Source organism: Coregonus lavaretus (assembly GCF_964263955.1).
Source record: "Coregonus lavaretus genome assembly, chromosome: 24".
Taxonomy (NCBI): Eukaryota; Metazoa; Chordata; class Actinopteri; order Salmoniformes; family Salmonidae; genus Coregonus; species Coregonus lavaretus.
In genome coordinates, this window is record NC_140011.1 from 9,861,902 (window position 1) to 9,877,164 (window position 15,263).

A 15,263-nucleotide genomic window follows, 5' to 3' on the forward strand; every position below is an offset into this window, starting at 1 on the left:
AGAGTGTGGACAGCAGCCAGCTTCCATAACATACATTAGCTATCCACCACTAGACTGCTACAGCCGCTGCTGCTGTGTATGAGAATGGACTTTCTGGCTGCATCCCAAACCACTATTCTTCTTGTTCCTCCTCTATCTCTCTTCCTTCTTCTCCTCTTCCTTCTTCTCCTCCTCCTCCTCTCCCCTTCCCCCCTCTCCTTAACCCCTTCCTGTAATCTAACATAGAATGAACTGTAAAATATCACTTCTGTTGGCACTGAAAAATAATGCAATGATTGTGCATAAAGCCCCCTAGGTAATAACCTGGCTAGTTTCTGCACTTTCATTTTCAACCACAGAGGGCGGTAGAGGGTAACAAGGCCCCCATTATGCTGGCCCCTGAAGGTAATGGGTCAACAACACTTAGATAATGTCTGAAAATCATTGACTTCTGCCAAGTATATTGGAAAGCTCTCCCTACCTCCCTCACACTTCCCCCCTCTCTCTCTTTCTATCTCTCTCTTCCCCTCTCATTTTCATACACTAGCAAACACATTCCATTGACATCTCAGCTCTCCAGAGAAACTGCTGTTGTTGCTTCTGTTTAATCTCTGTTCAGAACAGAACACCAAAGAGCCACAATTCATCTCCCAGAGACAAGACGTGTAAAATAATGGTCCTGTAAGCTCCAACATAGGATGATTCACCATGACAGGCCTTGGAAGAAGAAAGACAACAACTTCTGATGAAACGTTTGACATGGTGCCCTCTCTTTTTGAAGGGAGTGAAAGAGGATAAAAGGAAAGATATTGAAATCATCAATCCTCCAAAAGAGGGAGCGCAAATAAGGTAGCCAGATCTAGAGAAACCTATTCTAAAAGCTTTTTAGATTCCGATTCATTTATTGGCACCTAACCCAAGGTTGATGGTTTGCTGTTTGAAGACTGTAGTAGAGCAGGCAGACTCAAAAATACTTCTGATCATTACAGGCTAGGACTGGTCTGTGTCAAACCTCACAATAAGTTACAATCCATATGTTGTAGGCACTCCAAAACTTCGTTACAGGTCAGCGTTCTCAATAAATTCCCATGTCAGAATCAAAACCCACTGGGCACACACTGATTGAATAGATGTTGAATTGACGTCTGTGCCCAGTGGGAAGAGGAAATCAATAGGCCATTAGAAAGAGAGAGGGGAGGGGTCAGTGTTCATGGTTGAACAGGTCAGCTGAAATAAGGGAATGTTAAGTAGTTGTCCAAGTGTGCAAGAGTAATGGACCTACATGTTTCTATGAGTCTCAAAATCTTAAGGAAACATGCATGCACACACACACACATACCAATCAAGTGCTAAAGATAGGCCTACATTTACTCAGCTTAAAGTGGCTTGCGAAAATATTCACCCCCCTTGGCATTTTTCCTATTTTGTTGCCTTACAACCTGGAATTAAAATGGATTTTGGGGGGGTATGTATCATTTGATTTACACAACATGCCTACCACTTTGAAGATGCTAAATTATGATTATTGTGAAACAAACAAGAAATAAGACAAAAAAAACAGAAAACTTGAGCCTGCATAACTATTCACCCCCAATTACAGCTGCAAGTCTCTTGGGGTATGTCTCTATAAGCTTGGCACATCTAGCCACTGGAATTTTTGCCCATTCTTCAAGGTAAAACTGCTCCAGCTCCTTCAAGTTGGATGGGTTCCGCTGGTGTACAGCAATCTTTAAGTCATACCACAGATTCTCAATTGGAATGAGGTCTGGGCTTTCACTAGGCCATTCCAAGACATTTAAATGTTTCCCCTTAAACCACTCGAGTGTTGCTTTAGCAGTATGCTTAGGGACATTGTCTTGCTGGACAGTGAACCTCCGTCCCAGTCTCAAATCTCTGGAAGACTGAAACAGGTTTCCCTCAAGGATTTCCCTGTATTTAGCGCCATCCATCATTCTTTCAATTATGACCAGTTTCCCAGTCCCTGCCGATGAAAAACATCCCCACAGCATGATGCTGCCACCACCATGCTTCACTGTGGGGATGGTGTTCTCAGGGTGATGAGAGGTGTTGGGTTTGCGCCAGACATAACGTTTTCCTTGATGGCCAAAAAGCTCCATTTTAGTCTCATCTGACCAGAGTACCTTCTTCGTTTGGGGAGTCTCCCACATGCCTTTTGGCGAACACCAACATTTTTTGCCTATTTTTTTCTTTAAGCAATGGCTTTCTTCTGGCCACTCTTCTGTAAAGCCCAGCTCTGTGGAGTGTACGGCTTAAAGTGGTCCTATGGACAGAGACTCCAATCTCTGCTGTGGAGCTTTGCAGCCCCTTCAGGGTTATCTTTGGTCTCTTTGTTGCCGCTCTGATTAATGCCCTCCTTGCCTGGTCCGTGAGTTTTGGTGGGTGGCCCCCTCTTGGCAGGTTTGTTGTGGTGCCATATTCTTTCAATTTTTTAATAATGGATTTAATGGTGCTCCGTGGGATGTTCAAAGTTTTGGATATTTTTTATAACTCAACCCTGATCTGTACTTCTCCACAACTTTGTCCCTGACCTGTTTGGAGAGCTCCTTGGCCTTCATGGTGCCGCATGCTTGGTGGTGCCCCTTGCTTAGTGGTGTTGCAGACTCTGGGGACTTTCAGAACAGGTGTATATATACTGAGATCATGTGATAGATCATGTGACACTTAGATTGCACACAGGTGGACTTTATTTAACTAATTATGTGACTTCTGAAGGTAATTGGTTGCACCAGATCTTATTTAGGGGCTTCATAGCAAAGGGGTAAATACATATGCACGCACCACTTTTCCGTTATTTATTTTTTTGAATTTATTGAAACATTTCACCTCACCAATTTGGAGTTTTTGTGTATGTCCATTACATGAAATTCAAATAAAAATCAATTTAAATTACAGGTTGTAATGCAACAAAATAGGAAAAACGCCAAGGGGGGTGAATACTTTTGCAAGGCACTGTATTATCGCATAATCACAGAAATGTCATAAATGGGAGAGTCTACAAAACACCATGCTTTCAAACACATCGTATACACTTTAGAGTCATAATCTAGCCTATATAAAACTATTCTTCACATGGGAAATGGTTTAAGATCATGTTGCAAGTTATTTGGGGGTCTCTCTATGGTATACCACCAGTAATAATATAATACAGACAGAAAACATATTAACATCCGGAAGTAGCATAGTCTCCCACTGTTCCTCCAGAAATAATAGTCCCACCACAGCACACATGTGGAGAGGGAGAGGGGTAAACCAGTTGTCCCAATAGAGGAGTGGAGGGGCACACATAGAGACAGAGGGGGCAGATGTTCTGCTGGATGGATAGAGAGGAGGACAATGGGACTATAACTAAAGAGGGCTTAGAAGTCATTGTCTCGGTCAGAGATCCTTCACATCATAGTAGAATAGAATAGAAGTGTGTAGTAGAATAGAAGTGTGGACCAAATGTTATGAGTAGGGCTAAGAGGAGACTTTCCTGACCATATGACCTGACGAGGAAAAATGTATTGGCGATAGGCCTAACTACGGCCCAGTCAGTTCACATGGTCAGAGACAAACTCCCGGCCCTTGTTACAAGGAATAAGTAATTCCACTGAAAAGTATCACATAGTATTAATATTAGGCTGATTAGGGTGATTTGGTTTCTCCTAAATGCTGATTAGGGTGATTTGGTTTCTCCTAAATAATAGATCAGGATAATAATCAGGAATCCGATCCTGATCTTAGCATCTTGAGGAAAGCTCCCCAGAGCTTGTTGCTGACATACTGAACTACTGGACCTATGCTCCAAGTCATATGATGTAGCCTAAAGTCCCTGGGACTTGTGGTCCTTCCAATTCATTATCAAAACTAAACATACAGAGCAAACGGTGAGGACCACAGGTCAGTATATCAGTATCAGTATTATCGCTGTTTTTCCCCAATCGGTCATTAGCTCTTTGTGATGAATATCCCATTGCTGCTAACAAGTCTACATGCACCAACAGAAGTTCTGGTCCTGGCCTGTCTAATAAACTACAGCACAATAGAGGAAAATGTCGGATTGCTCAGTAGTTTTCCTATTTTAAACAACCAACAAATGTCATGTCATGACATCTAACAATCTCCCCTCTCTCTCTCTCTCTCTCCCCCATTTCCCCTCTCCGTCTCCGTCTGATCTCAACACAAAGGCACAATAGAGCAGAGAGGAGAGTTGTACTCTGCAAAATAGTTTTTTTGTTTCCCTGTCTATGTCAATGCATTAGGCTACTTCAGCATGTCTCACGAGTATGGGCGTCCGACCACAAGGACAAATATTTAGTGGGAGATGCCGACCTGGGTCCTGAGCACACAGAGGCTTTGTCCAGAAAACTGGGTAGGAATAATACTCTCCACTGGAGGACTCAGTAACCCCTGGGCGGAGGGGACAGACACAGACACAAAAAGGGACACACACACCACACACACACACACACAGGGTTCCACTGGACAGTGAGTATCACCACAAACATTTGCCTTGGTGAACTAAAAGGCCTAAATGCACTTTAAGTGCCCCCTTCAACCCCATCGCCACCCGCCCTACTCCCCCTAAACAATGACTTTACACAAGACTGTAATCATTAACCTAGACTGGACCTCTCCCTTCCTTCCCTTCTCTTTATGTGGCAGTTTCAGCCTGTTCTGAACTACAAGCAATGACTCCTCATCACCCTGACTAAAACCAGCTCTGATCTTCCCCATGCAATATAAAAAGCCTATACGGCATTTAGAATGTAAGTTATGTAATACAGTGGCTTGCGAAAGTATTCACCCCCCTTGGCATTTTTCCTATTTTGTTGCCTTACAACCTGGAATTAAAATGGAGTTTTTGGGGGGTTTGTATCATTTGATTTTCACAACATGCCTACCACTTTGAAGATACAAAATACTTTTTATTATGAAACAAACAAGAAATAAGACAAAAAAACAGAACTTGAGCGTGCATAACTATTCACATCCCCAAAGTCAATACTTTGTAGAGCCACCTTTTGCAGTAATTACAGCTGCAAGTCTCTTGGGGTATGTCTCTATAAGCTTGGCACATCTAGCCACTGGGATTTTTGCCCATTCTTCAAGGCAAAACTGCTCCAGCTCCTTCAAGTTGAATGGGTTCTGCTGGTGTACAGCAATCTTTAAGTCATATCACAGAATCTCAATTGGATTGAGGTCTGGGCTTTGACTAGGCCATTCCAAGACATTTAAATGTTTTGCTTTAGCAGTATGCTTAGGGTCATTGTCCTGCTGAAAGGTGAACCTCCGTCCCAGTCTCAAATCTCAGGAAGACTGAAACAGGTTTCCCTCAATAATTTCCCTGTATTTAGCGCCATCTATCATTCCTTTAATTCTGACCAGTTTCCCAGTCCCTTCCGATGAAAAACATCCCCATGGATGGTGTTCTCGGGGTGATGAGAGGTGTTGGGTTTGCGCCAGACATAGCCTTCTTCCATATGTTTGGGGAGTCCCCCACACGCCTTTTGGCGAACACCAAACGTGTTTGCTTATTTTTTTCTTTAAGCAATGGCTTTCTTCTGGCCACTCTTCTGTAAAGCCCAGCTCTGTGGAGTGTACGGCTTAAAGTGGTCCTATGGACAGAGACTCCAATCTCTGCTGTAGAGCTTTGCAGCTCCTTCAGGGTTATCTTTGGTCTCTTTGTTGCCTCTCTGATTAATGCCCTCCTTGCCTGGTCCGTGAGTTTTGGTGGGCGGCCCTCTCTTGGCAGGTTTGTTGTGGTGCCATATTCTTTCAATTTTTTTATAATGGATTTAATGGTGCTCCATGGGATGTTCAAAGTGTCGGATATTTTTTTATAACCCAACCCTGATCTGTACTTCTCCACAACTTTGTCCCTGACCTGTTTGGAGAGCTCCTTGGTCTTCGTGCCGCTTGCTTGGTGGTGACCCTTGCTTAGTGGTGTTGTAGACTCTGGGGCCTTTCAGAACAGGTGTATATATACTGAGATCATGTGACAGATCATGTGACACTTAGATTGCACACAGGTGGACTTTATTTAACTAATTATGTGACTTCTGAAGGTAATTGATTGCACCAGATCTTATTTAGGGGCTTCATAGCAAAGGGGATGAATACATATGCAAGCACCACGTTTCCGTTATTTAAGTAATTTTTTTCATTTCACTTCACCAATTTGGACTATTTTGTGTATGTCCATTACATGAAATTAAATTACAGGTTGTAATGCAACAAAATAGGAAAAACGCCAAGGGGGATGAATACTTTTGCAAGGCACTGTGACATAGCCCAAATAACCTCTCTTAATATTTAGCCTCCTATAAGCATACTTTTGTTTCATCTGTCGGAGTTTTACACCAGCCAGTTGATCTGATGATAAAGTATTCAAAACGGTCCTCTAAAAATATGTATACACACACACATCCTTTTTTTGCATAAATGCAGCTGGCTGAGTGTGCTGCCATCAGCGTGTGTGTTAGCGCTGTTGTTTGCATGCCATGCACATATTTATAGAAACATGACAACGGCTAGTCAGCAATGTGTGAGTGTGTTGGTGTGTCTGTCCCACGTGTGTACGTGCATGCATACGTGTGCTTGCCTGGCATGTGTCCTTCCTTGTATGTGTATACTCAACAGAGTGTGTCCTGTAAAAGGCTATACTCAACAGAGTGTGTCCTGTAAAAGGCTATACTCAACAGAGTGTGTCCTGTAAAAGAATACAGCAAAGAGCTGCTGTTTTTATGCGTGAGTGTCACGACTTCCTCCGAAGCTACCACCTCTCCTTGTTTGGGCAGGCTTTGGCGTTCGTCGTCACCGGCCTTCTAGCCACTGCTGCTCCTCATCTCATCATTCCATTTGTTTTGTCTTGTTTTCACACACACCTGGTTCACATCACCTCATCAGTCTCTGTACAATTATTCCCTCTGCTCCCCCATGTCTTTGTGTGTTATTGTTCCATGTGGAGGTGTCGCTAGCTCGTGTTGTGCATTATGTTACTTTTGTCGCCGGGATATTCACCCGTGTGTTTTGTTTCCCCAGTGCGCATTGAAGTCGCATTGTATTTGGTTTTCACATTGCTGCGAACTACTGTATTGGATGAATAAACCGTATTCTGTGATTCACACCTTCTGCGCCTGACTCCATCTTCATCACCCACGAGTTCATGTTTACGTTTTTTTATTTTATAAGCCATAAAATGCGCTTCTCCTTTCTTCCACTTCCGCTTCAACCAGCACTGCAGCTGCAATGAATGAGTGTATCAAAAGACTTACATTGTTATTATTAGTGTTATTATTAGTGGAAATATATCACTTTCTCTGGTCATAGGAGTAACAACATGAATTTGTGCATGAGGCCAAAATAATGCGGTGTGACTCAAGTTTCGCCATCAGCTGGAAGACGGTGTCCCCTTTTTGGTCATGGTCAGTCTCAGTGGAGGGAGGGAGAGCAGAGGGATGGTGAGAGGCGGACCCTCTGCTGCTCTCTCCCTCTCTCCGCTGAAACTGACCATCAGATGCAGGCATCATCAGCAAAGTACAATTATTTACATTTATGCCCACTCAGCTGTGCCTCACAAGTAATACAACAACTGATCTATTACCGGTGTGATCATAAACCTTAAGTTATGAAATATAATTTGTAAATGGTCTGAGAAGAACAACATCGGGTTCTTGGTCACCTCGCTGACCAAGGCCCTTCTCCCCCGATTGCTCAGTTTGTACGGGCGGCCAGCTCTAGGAAGAGTCTTGGTGGTTCCAAACTTCTTCCATTTAAGAATGATGGAGGCCACCTTGTTCGTTGGGGACCTTCAATGCTGCAGACATTTTTTGGTACCCTTCCCCAGAACTGTGCCTCGACACAATCCTGTCTCGGAGCTCTACGGACAATTCCTTCGACCTCATGGCTTGGTTTTTGCTCTGACATGCACTGTCAACTGTGGGACCTTATATAGACAGGTGTGCCCAGTGACACAAGCCTACCAGACGAGCTAAACCAATTCTATGCTCGCTTCGGGGCAAGCAACACTGAAGCATGCATGAGAGCACCATCTGTTACGGATGACTATGTAATCACGCTCTCCGTAGCCGATGTGAGTAAGACTTTTAAGCAGGTCAACATTCACAAGGCCGCAGGACCAGATGGATTACCAGGACGTGTACTCCGAGCATGCGCTGACCAACTGGCAAGTGTCTTCACTGACATTTTCAACATGTCCCTGACTGAGTCTGTAATACCAACATGTTTCAAGGAGTCCACCATAGTCCCCGTGCCCAAGGACACTAAGATAACCTGCCTAAATGACTACCGACCCGTAGCACTCACGTCTGTAGCCATGAAGTGCTTTGAAAGGCTGGTCATGGCTCACATCAACACCATTATCCCAGAAACCCTAGACCCACTCCAATTTGCATACCGCCCCAACAGATCCACAGATGATGCAATCTCTATTGCACTCCACACTGCCCTTTCCCACCTGGACAAGAGGAACACCTACGTGAGAATGCTATTCATTGACTACAGCTCAGCGTTCAACACCATAGTGCCCTCAAAGCTCATCACTAAGCTAAGGATCCTGGGACTAAACACCTCCCTCTGCAACTGGATCCTGGACTTCCTGATGGGCCGCCCCCAGGTGGTAAGGGTAGGTAACAACACATCTGCCACGCTGATCCTCAACATGGGGGCCCCTCAGGGGTGCATGCTCAGTCCCCTCCTGTACTCCCTGTTCACCCATGACTGCATGGCCAGGCACGACTCCAACACCATCATTAAGTTTGCTGACGACACAACAGTGGTAGGCCTGATCACCGACAATGATGAGACAGCCTATAGGGAGGAGGTCAGAGACCTGGCCGTGTGGTGCCAGGATAACAACCACTCCCTCAACGTGACCAAGACAAAGGAGATGATTGTGGACTACAGGAAAAAAAGAGAGGACTGAGCATGCCCACATTCTCATCGATGGGGCTGTAGTTGAACAGGTTGAGAGCTTCAAGTTCCTTGGCGTCCACATCACCAACAAACTATCATGGTCCAAACACACCAAGACAGTCGTGAAGAGGGCACGACAAAGCCTATTCCCCCTCAGGAGACTGAAAAGATTTGGCATGGGTCCTCAGATCCTCAAAAAGTTATACAGCTGCACCATCGAGAGCATCCTGACTGGTTGCATCACCGCCTGGTATGGCAACTGCTCGGCCTCTGACCGTAAGGCACTACAGAGGGTAGTGCGTATGGCCCAGTACATCACTGGGGCCAAGCTTCCTGCCATCCAGGACCTCTATACCAGGCGGTGTCAGAGGAAGGCCCTCAAAATTGTCAAAGACTTCAGCCACTCTAGTCATAGACTGTTCTCTCTGCTACCGCACGGCAAGCGGTACCGGAGCGCCAAGTCTAGGTTCAAAAGGCTTCTCAACAGCTTCTACCCCCAAGCCATAAGACTCCTGAACAGCTAATCATGGCTACCCAGACTATTTGCACTGCCCCCCTATCCCCACCCCATCTTTTTACGCTGCTGCTACTCTGTTAATTATTTATGCATAGTCACTTTAACTCTACCCACATGTACATATTACCTCAACTACCTCAACTAGCCGGTGCCCCCGCACATTGACTCTGCACCGGTACCCCCCTGTATATAGCCTCCCTACTGTTATTTTATTTTACTTCTGCTCTTTTTTTCTCAACACTTTTTTGTTGTTGTTGTTTTATTTTACTTTTTTATTAAAAAATAAATGCATTGTTGGTTAAGGGCTGTAAGTAAGCATTTCACGGTAATAATATAATAATATAAATAATATGCCATTTAGCAGACGCTTTTTTGGTGGGAACTACCTGGTTTCCTGGGAGAACAGTGATTTATTTTTGGGATGGAACATTTGTAAAATACTAATAAGAACCTATAAACTTGGCCCATTACATTTTCTGCAAATTAAACTTTTTGTCCACCACCAAACTTGTAACAATCATATCTCCTGTCTCTTTTGAGCTACAGTCATGACATTTTGTACATATATGCATCTCCTCATGAGAAACAAGTGTCCCATAAGGATCTATAACCTCTGCCCATTCACAAATGGTGAACATTTTGAAAGGGTGTGTAGACCATCTATAGGCACTGTAATTCTATACAGATGCATTTAACAATTTATAATGTTGGCAATGTTTATTATTATTTACTTTTTTTAAATAATTAATTAAATGTATTGTCCCCCATGATGAAATCGTTGGGGGGGGGGGGGGGGGTGACTATGGATCTGTCTCCGCACATTCGTAAGTACGTCCGTACATTAGTCACACACGATATCTCACCACTGGTCCTATTTTGACAAAACTTGGGTGAATGATGCGTCTTGCCATGGAGATCCGACATTCACAAAATTACACATATTGGCGAAAGGGGAGCGCTATAGTAATAACTGAAAACTTCAATGCATCTCTCTATCAAGCAGTCAAGTCCGTTCTCTGACATCCCGTCCATTGTGAGCTATCAAGTTTGGATTTCCAGCGAGGGAAAAAATACTTAATTGTTTGAATAATTGTCAGTAATTGGCCCAAGGGTGGGGGTACTGAATCATTTGTGGGAGACAACATGGTTAGTGTTGCCTTGTTGAAGTTGGGAGCACCAGTGTTACCAATATTTTTTTAAATAATTTAGATCCCTGGCTGTGAGTCACTGTAACTGGAAAGGTGGTCCACGACTCATTCATTCAGGCCTTTACAGCAGAAATAATTTAGGCTTTGCTCATCATGTGACAAACAAATGAGCAGTCCCTGAGCTCAGAAGTTCAACTGATACCAAGTGACAGTAGAGTTGAACATGTAGATTTGTGTTAGTGTTACATAGCCTACATTTAATTTAAACCAAGTAAGTTTCCTTCAGACACAGTATCATGTATTTTTTTAAAGTTGTGCATTGCCGATTAAATTGCTTCTGAAGGTATTGTACGGGCTGTGGAGCTCAGATGTGTAACTGTCTCCTAACTATGACAGAGATGTTGAAAATCACTATGAGGAGAGAATCACCAGTTACTGATATACACTCACAGAGCTGGTAATCTTCATCTGCAGTAGGGTCTGCAGATACTCCTCAAATGGGGTCAGCTGCTGGGTCTCATGGCTCAACCGTGTCCCTGCACCCATCCCTGGGTTCGGCGCAGAGGCCCTTCTCAGCATATCCGTTTTCATCGTGTCTGTTTTGGGCGAGCACACAGGGTCCAGGAGTCCAAAGAACTCACTCCGCCTGCGAAACATGCTCATGATCCTTGCACTCCAATTTAGGAGAATGTTATAGAGCTGCCAAGGACTTTAATCCATTACAGAAGGTGAAAAATACAATGGAGGAAAATAATACAAGTTTTGACCTAGATGTCCTTCGTAGATCACAACAATAAGTCCAACAGACTGAAGATTATAACCAAAAAGAATGAAAGAACCAAATGGACAAAGATAGAACCCAAGGACGAAGAGAGACTTCCAGAACCAATCTAACCAGTCTAGAACTTTACCAGCCTTTACCCAGAATGCCCAGGGCTCTGAGATGACATTACTCAGTAGAAACCTGGTTTTGACGTGGTTATTAATCTGATTACAAACCCTTTCGCCTCACCCCGACCCCTCAGCTACACCACCGCCCAATCAAATGCCACCGTTCTCTCTGAGATTACTACATTGGCCAATGAACACACCTCAGCCATTGTTCTTAGAGCTGTTTTTCAGAGTTTGTTATTTTTGAAAGAGATCAAGGTCTTATTTCTTACATAATCGCATATTGTCTAGATTAAAAGGCTAACAAGGAAAATAAATATACATTTCTAGGATTAAACCAACCATGTGATAGAGCTATGCAGATGAAGAGTGGGTGGAAACAAATATAGCCTAAGCATACTGAACTATAGGCTTATAGGCTCTTGCTGGTATAATATATGAGGGAATTGGAACACATCCATACTGTATGAGGAAATTTGAACCCATCCAGCTTCCCAATACTCTAGAGCCCTCAAACTCAACTCTGGACCTCGAAGCCAGTTCCAATGTGTTTTTTCATTGTTCCCCTCTAATCAGGAGCTGATTTAGACCTGGGACACCAGGTGGGTGCAATTCATTATCAGGTAGAACAGAAAATCAGCAGGCTCTGGACCGTGTAGTGTAAGAGTAGAATACCCCTGTTCTAGAGGGTCTCTGTTCAAGATCTGATCTGCCAGATCTTGATAACATTGGGTGGGTGGGTGATATAGGAGGGAAGGGGAGGGTAATTCAGATTAGTCCACATCTGCCCAGCTGCACAGTGCAGGCCCTGTGTTGTTGTTACTGTAGGCCTTACAATGCTAGCTAGCGGTCCTACTGCTTTACATTCAGATAGGAGCAGCATCATCGAATCAACCTCAAGCCCCAAACATACAGCCAACTGGCAGCCTCCATTCCCTGCCCTGCTGCAGACTAGCACTCACGCTGAGCATAGGCGTGTTTAATGGGCAAGGGCGAGCAGTTAACAGTGAATGTAATGTCACAACAATGGCACCCCTGCCCAGAGGACCAGCTGTCCAGAGATAGCACTGTGGCTAAGTCCAAATTGGCACCATATTCCCTATGTAGTGCACTACTTCAGACCATAGTAGTGGTCAAAAGTAGTGCACTCTGTACAGTAGGTAATAGGTTGTCATTTCAGACGCAAGACTCAATCCCTCTCCAAGGCCACCAACACTAGGCTCATGCAGGCCCAGACCGCAGTCAGCAAGGGAAACTCTTCAGAGTATTTCAGCTATAAACTATCGTAACATGCAGGGGTGTCATGCACCCCAAAAATCTGAGGGTGCACAAAGGACGTGAGGATGGCTTTTTCCTGCAATCTAGAGCCATAATCATTATGCTTAGTTCTATGTAAAAAAATATGTTTATTTTTTGCATTTCTAAGCATACACTCTTAGACAAAAGGGTTCCAAAAGGGTTCTTCAGCTGTCCCAGAAAAGAACCCTTCTTGTCTTCAGGTAGAACCCTTTTGGGTTACATGTAGAACCCTCTGTAAAAAGGGTTCTACCTGGAACCAAAAAGGGTTCTTCAAATGGTTTTCCTATGGGGACAGCTGAATACCCCGGTATACGGTATACCGCCCAAGCCTACTACCAACCTTGCCAGCAAAGACAGTTAGACGAGCTAGCTACTCTAACTTGATTGATAGCCTGAAATGGCTTCTTAGTAGCTAGTTATGAGGTTGGGAGATTGGGAACCTATCTGGGCAAGCTAAAGACAGCTTCTAAAATTGCTAGGTGGCAAGTATTATTACAGAGAAACATTAAACAAAACATTTGCTTTCATTGAGGCTTGAATTGTGAGGATGACCACACAATTTATTTTCATCATGAGCCAAATCTATTGGTTTTCTACCCAAAGTTGCAAAGGAAATGTTGTGATCTATTTAATAAACACAAGAGACCAGCTAAATGGATTAAGGAGTGTGGTGGTGTAGCATGTACAGCGGCATCTATTGGTCAAAACCTGGTACTTTCACATTACTTTATGGTAAATAATTGCTCTGAACAGGGGGAAAAACATCACCAGATTCACAGGGAATACATTACACAGTATGGAGAAGCAATATTTCAGGCCGCAGCGTCATACTACTTGTCAAACATAGAGAACTGATGATACTGTATACTGGTTGTTGGGGTGGGATTGGCATGGGTGTGGGTTCCGTGTGTGGCAAAAACATTTTATAATAGATTCCTCATGTCTTACTCGTTGGTAGGAAGAAGTTTGGTCCAAATCAGATGTTGGGTTCTATATTTATTGAATTGTATCTGAATCCTATAAATTAAAATTACCAATTTGGGTGCAATCAATTAATTTCTCAGAAATACAATTTTAACAAAATCATTTTTCAGGAATGCCAATCTTACCTGTTTCTAACTACATAAACAATTTAAGATGGGGGGTGTCATGGCTTGCTGAGATGACATGGAACGACTCACCAAAGACCTCTGTTCATAAATAGCCCATAGCCTTTCACTGAAGGCTAGAGGAAGGAGTGTAGAGTAACTTTAGTAGAAGGGCTTCTCGTTTTACCATGGCCCTCCCAATCTTAGTTACCACTTCTTCATATCGCAGTCCAGCAAGACCACCAGGGTCAGTTCACACCCCAGGGTGAGGATCAAAGCACACCCTAGTAGGAATCCACCTCAATACGACCTCCTGCTAGCCCCTATACACCCAACACTCTATTTTGGGGGGCTCAGATTGCCTGTAGTGCATGTCTTTTAAGCAGCACGCACTCACTCACTCTCCAGGTAAACATGACAGTGTATGGTGTCTGTTCCCGTGTTTTCCTTTAGTCAAAACTCCAACACTACATAAATCTTCAACTAACGACATAGTACCTCTCTCTACATCACGTAGAGGCCCGGAAAGGCCGTGACCACATGCTGTATAGACATAAACACAGACAGAATGGAAAGTGCAAAATTGTGGCCATAAAGGTTAAAGTGTTGAGATGAGGCAGTACATAATTACTCTGTTTAGTTTATATGACAATGTTAGTTAGGCTTCTCCATCTCTGTGTTTCTAATGTATATAGGACACATCTTAATGCTCAGATACTTCCACAGTTGCTTTCTTTCTGCTTGCAGTAAATATGCCTGTAAGCTGATTTAGACCAGAACAACCACGTGAAGTAGCAAACAACCCTCAAGCCTTTCGTGAACTGACCCTTTCTCTCTCTCCAACCATCAGAGAGGGTTTCATGCAGTCTGGACTGGAGACATTTCTGTTTATTAGCCATTTAGTCAGTCGTGATTAGAGATATTTCCTAAACCACCAAATAAAGGAGTGCTGTTTTGGTTGTGTCTACTGCTCTGGCTCCTGGCTGTCACTCTGGCAAGTTCCTTTGGATGATCTGGCAGTACACCATGTCTATCCAGATATGATTTGAGACATGGTAGGTATGTGCAGAGAGGGATAAGATGACAATATGTTTGTGTGGTCAAACTTTACTGTACTTCCATGGGGCTAGTTGGAGACTAGCTGCATGCATGAGTATGTATCAAAGTAGTCCATTGTGGAATTGAGAACCAGGTCTTACGTAAGAGAGAGAGACACGTCAGCCTACTTATGCACCTTCCTCTCATTTTAAACTGAAAGCAGAAGGTAGGCTATTCAAGCTTAGCAGAGTATATAACATAAAGTCTGCTAAAACACAACGACATGTGCCAGAAGGAGGACCACAGTCACCCCTCTCTAACCAGGGCATTGTTTCAATTTCATTACACTTCACAGATCTATCACCC

The 15,263-nt window shown here is 43.7% G+C and overlaps 1 protein-coding gene across 1 annotated transcript in view; it reads right to left on the reverse strand.

Annotated features, from left to right (window-relative positions):
- LOC311099390 (formin-binding protein 1-like) overlaps positions 1–11,244 on the reverse strand; it is a gene marked incomplete at its 5' end in the record, with an annotated part of 45,243 nt that extends 33,999 nt beyond the window's left edge. Inside the window, one exon of the mRNA XM_084140091.1 lies at positions 11,032–11,244. Coding sequence (XP_083996217.1) covers positions 11,032–11,244 — 213 coding nt within the window. The remainder of the gene's footprint in view (positions 1–11,031) is intronic.
- Between the last annotated feature and the right edge of the window lie 4,019 nt (positions 11,245–15,263).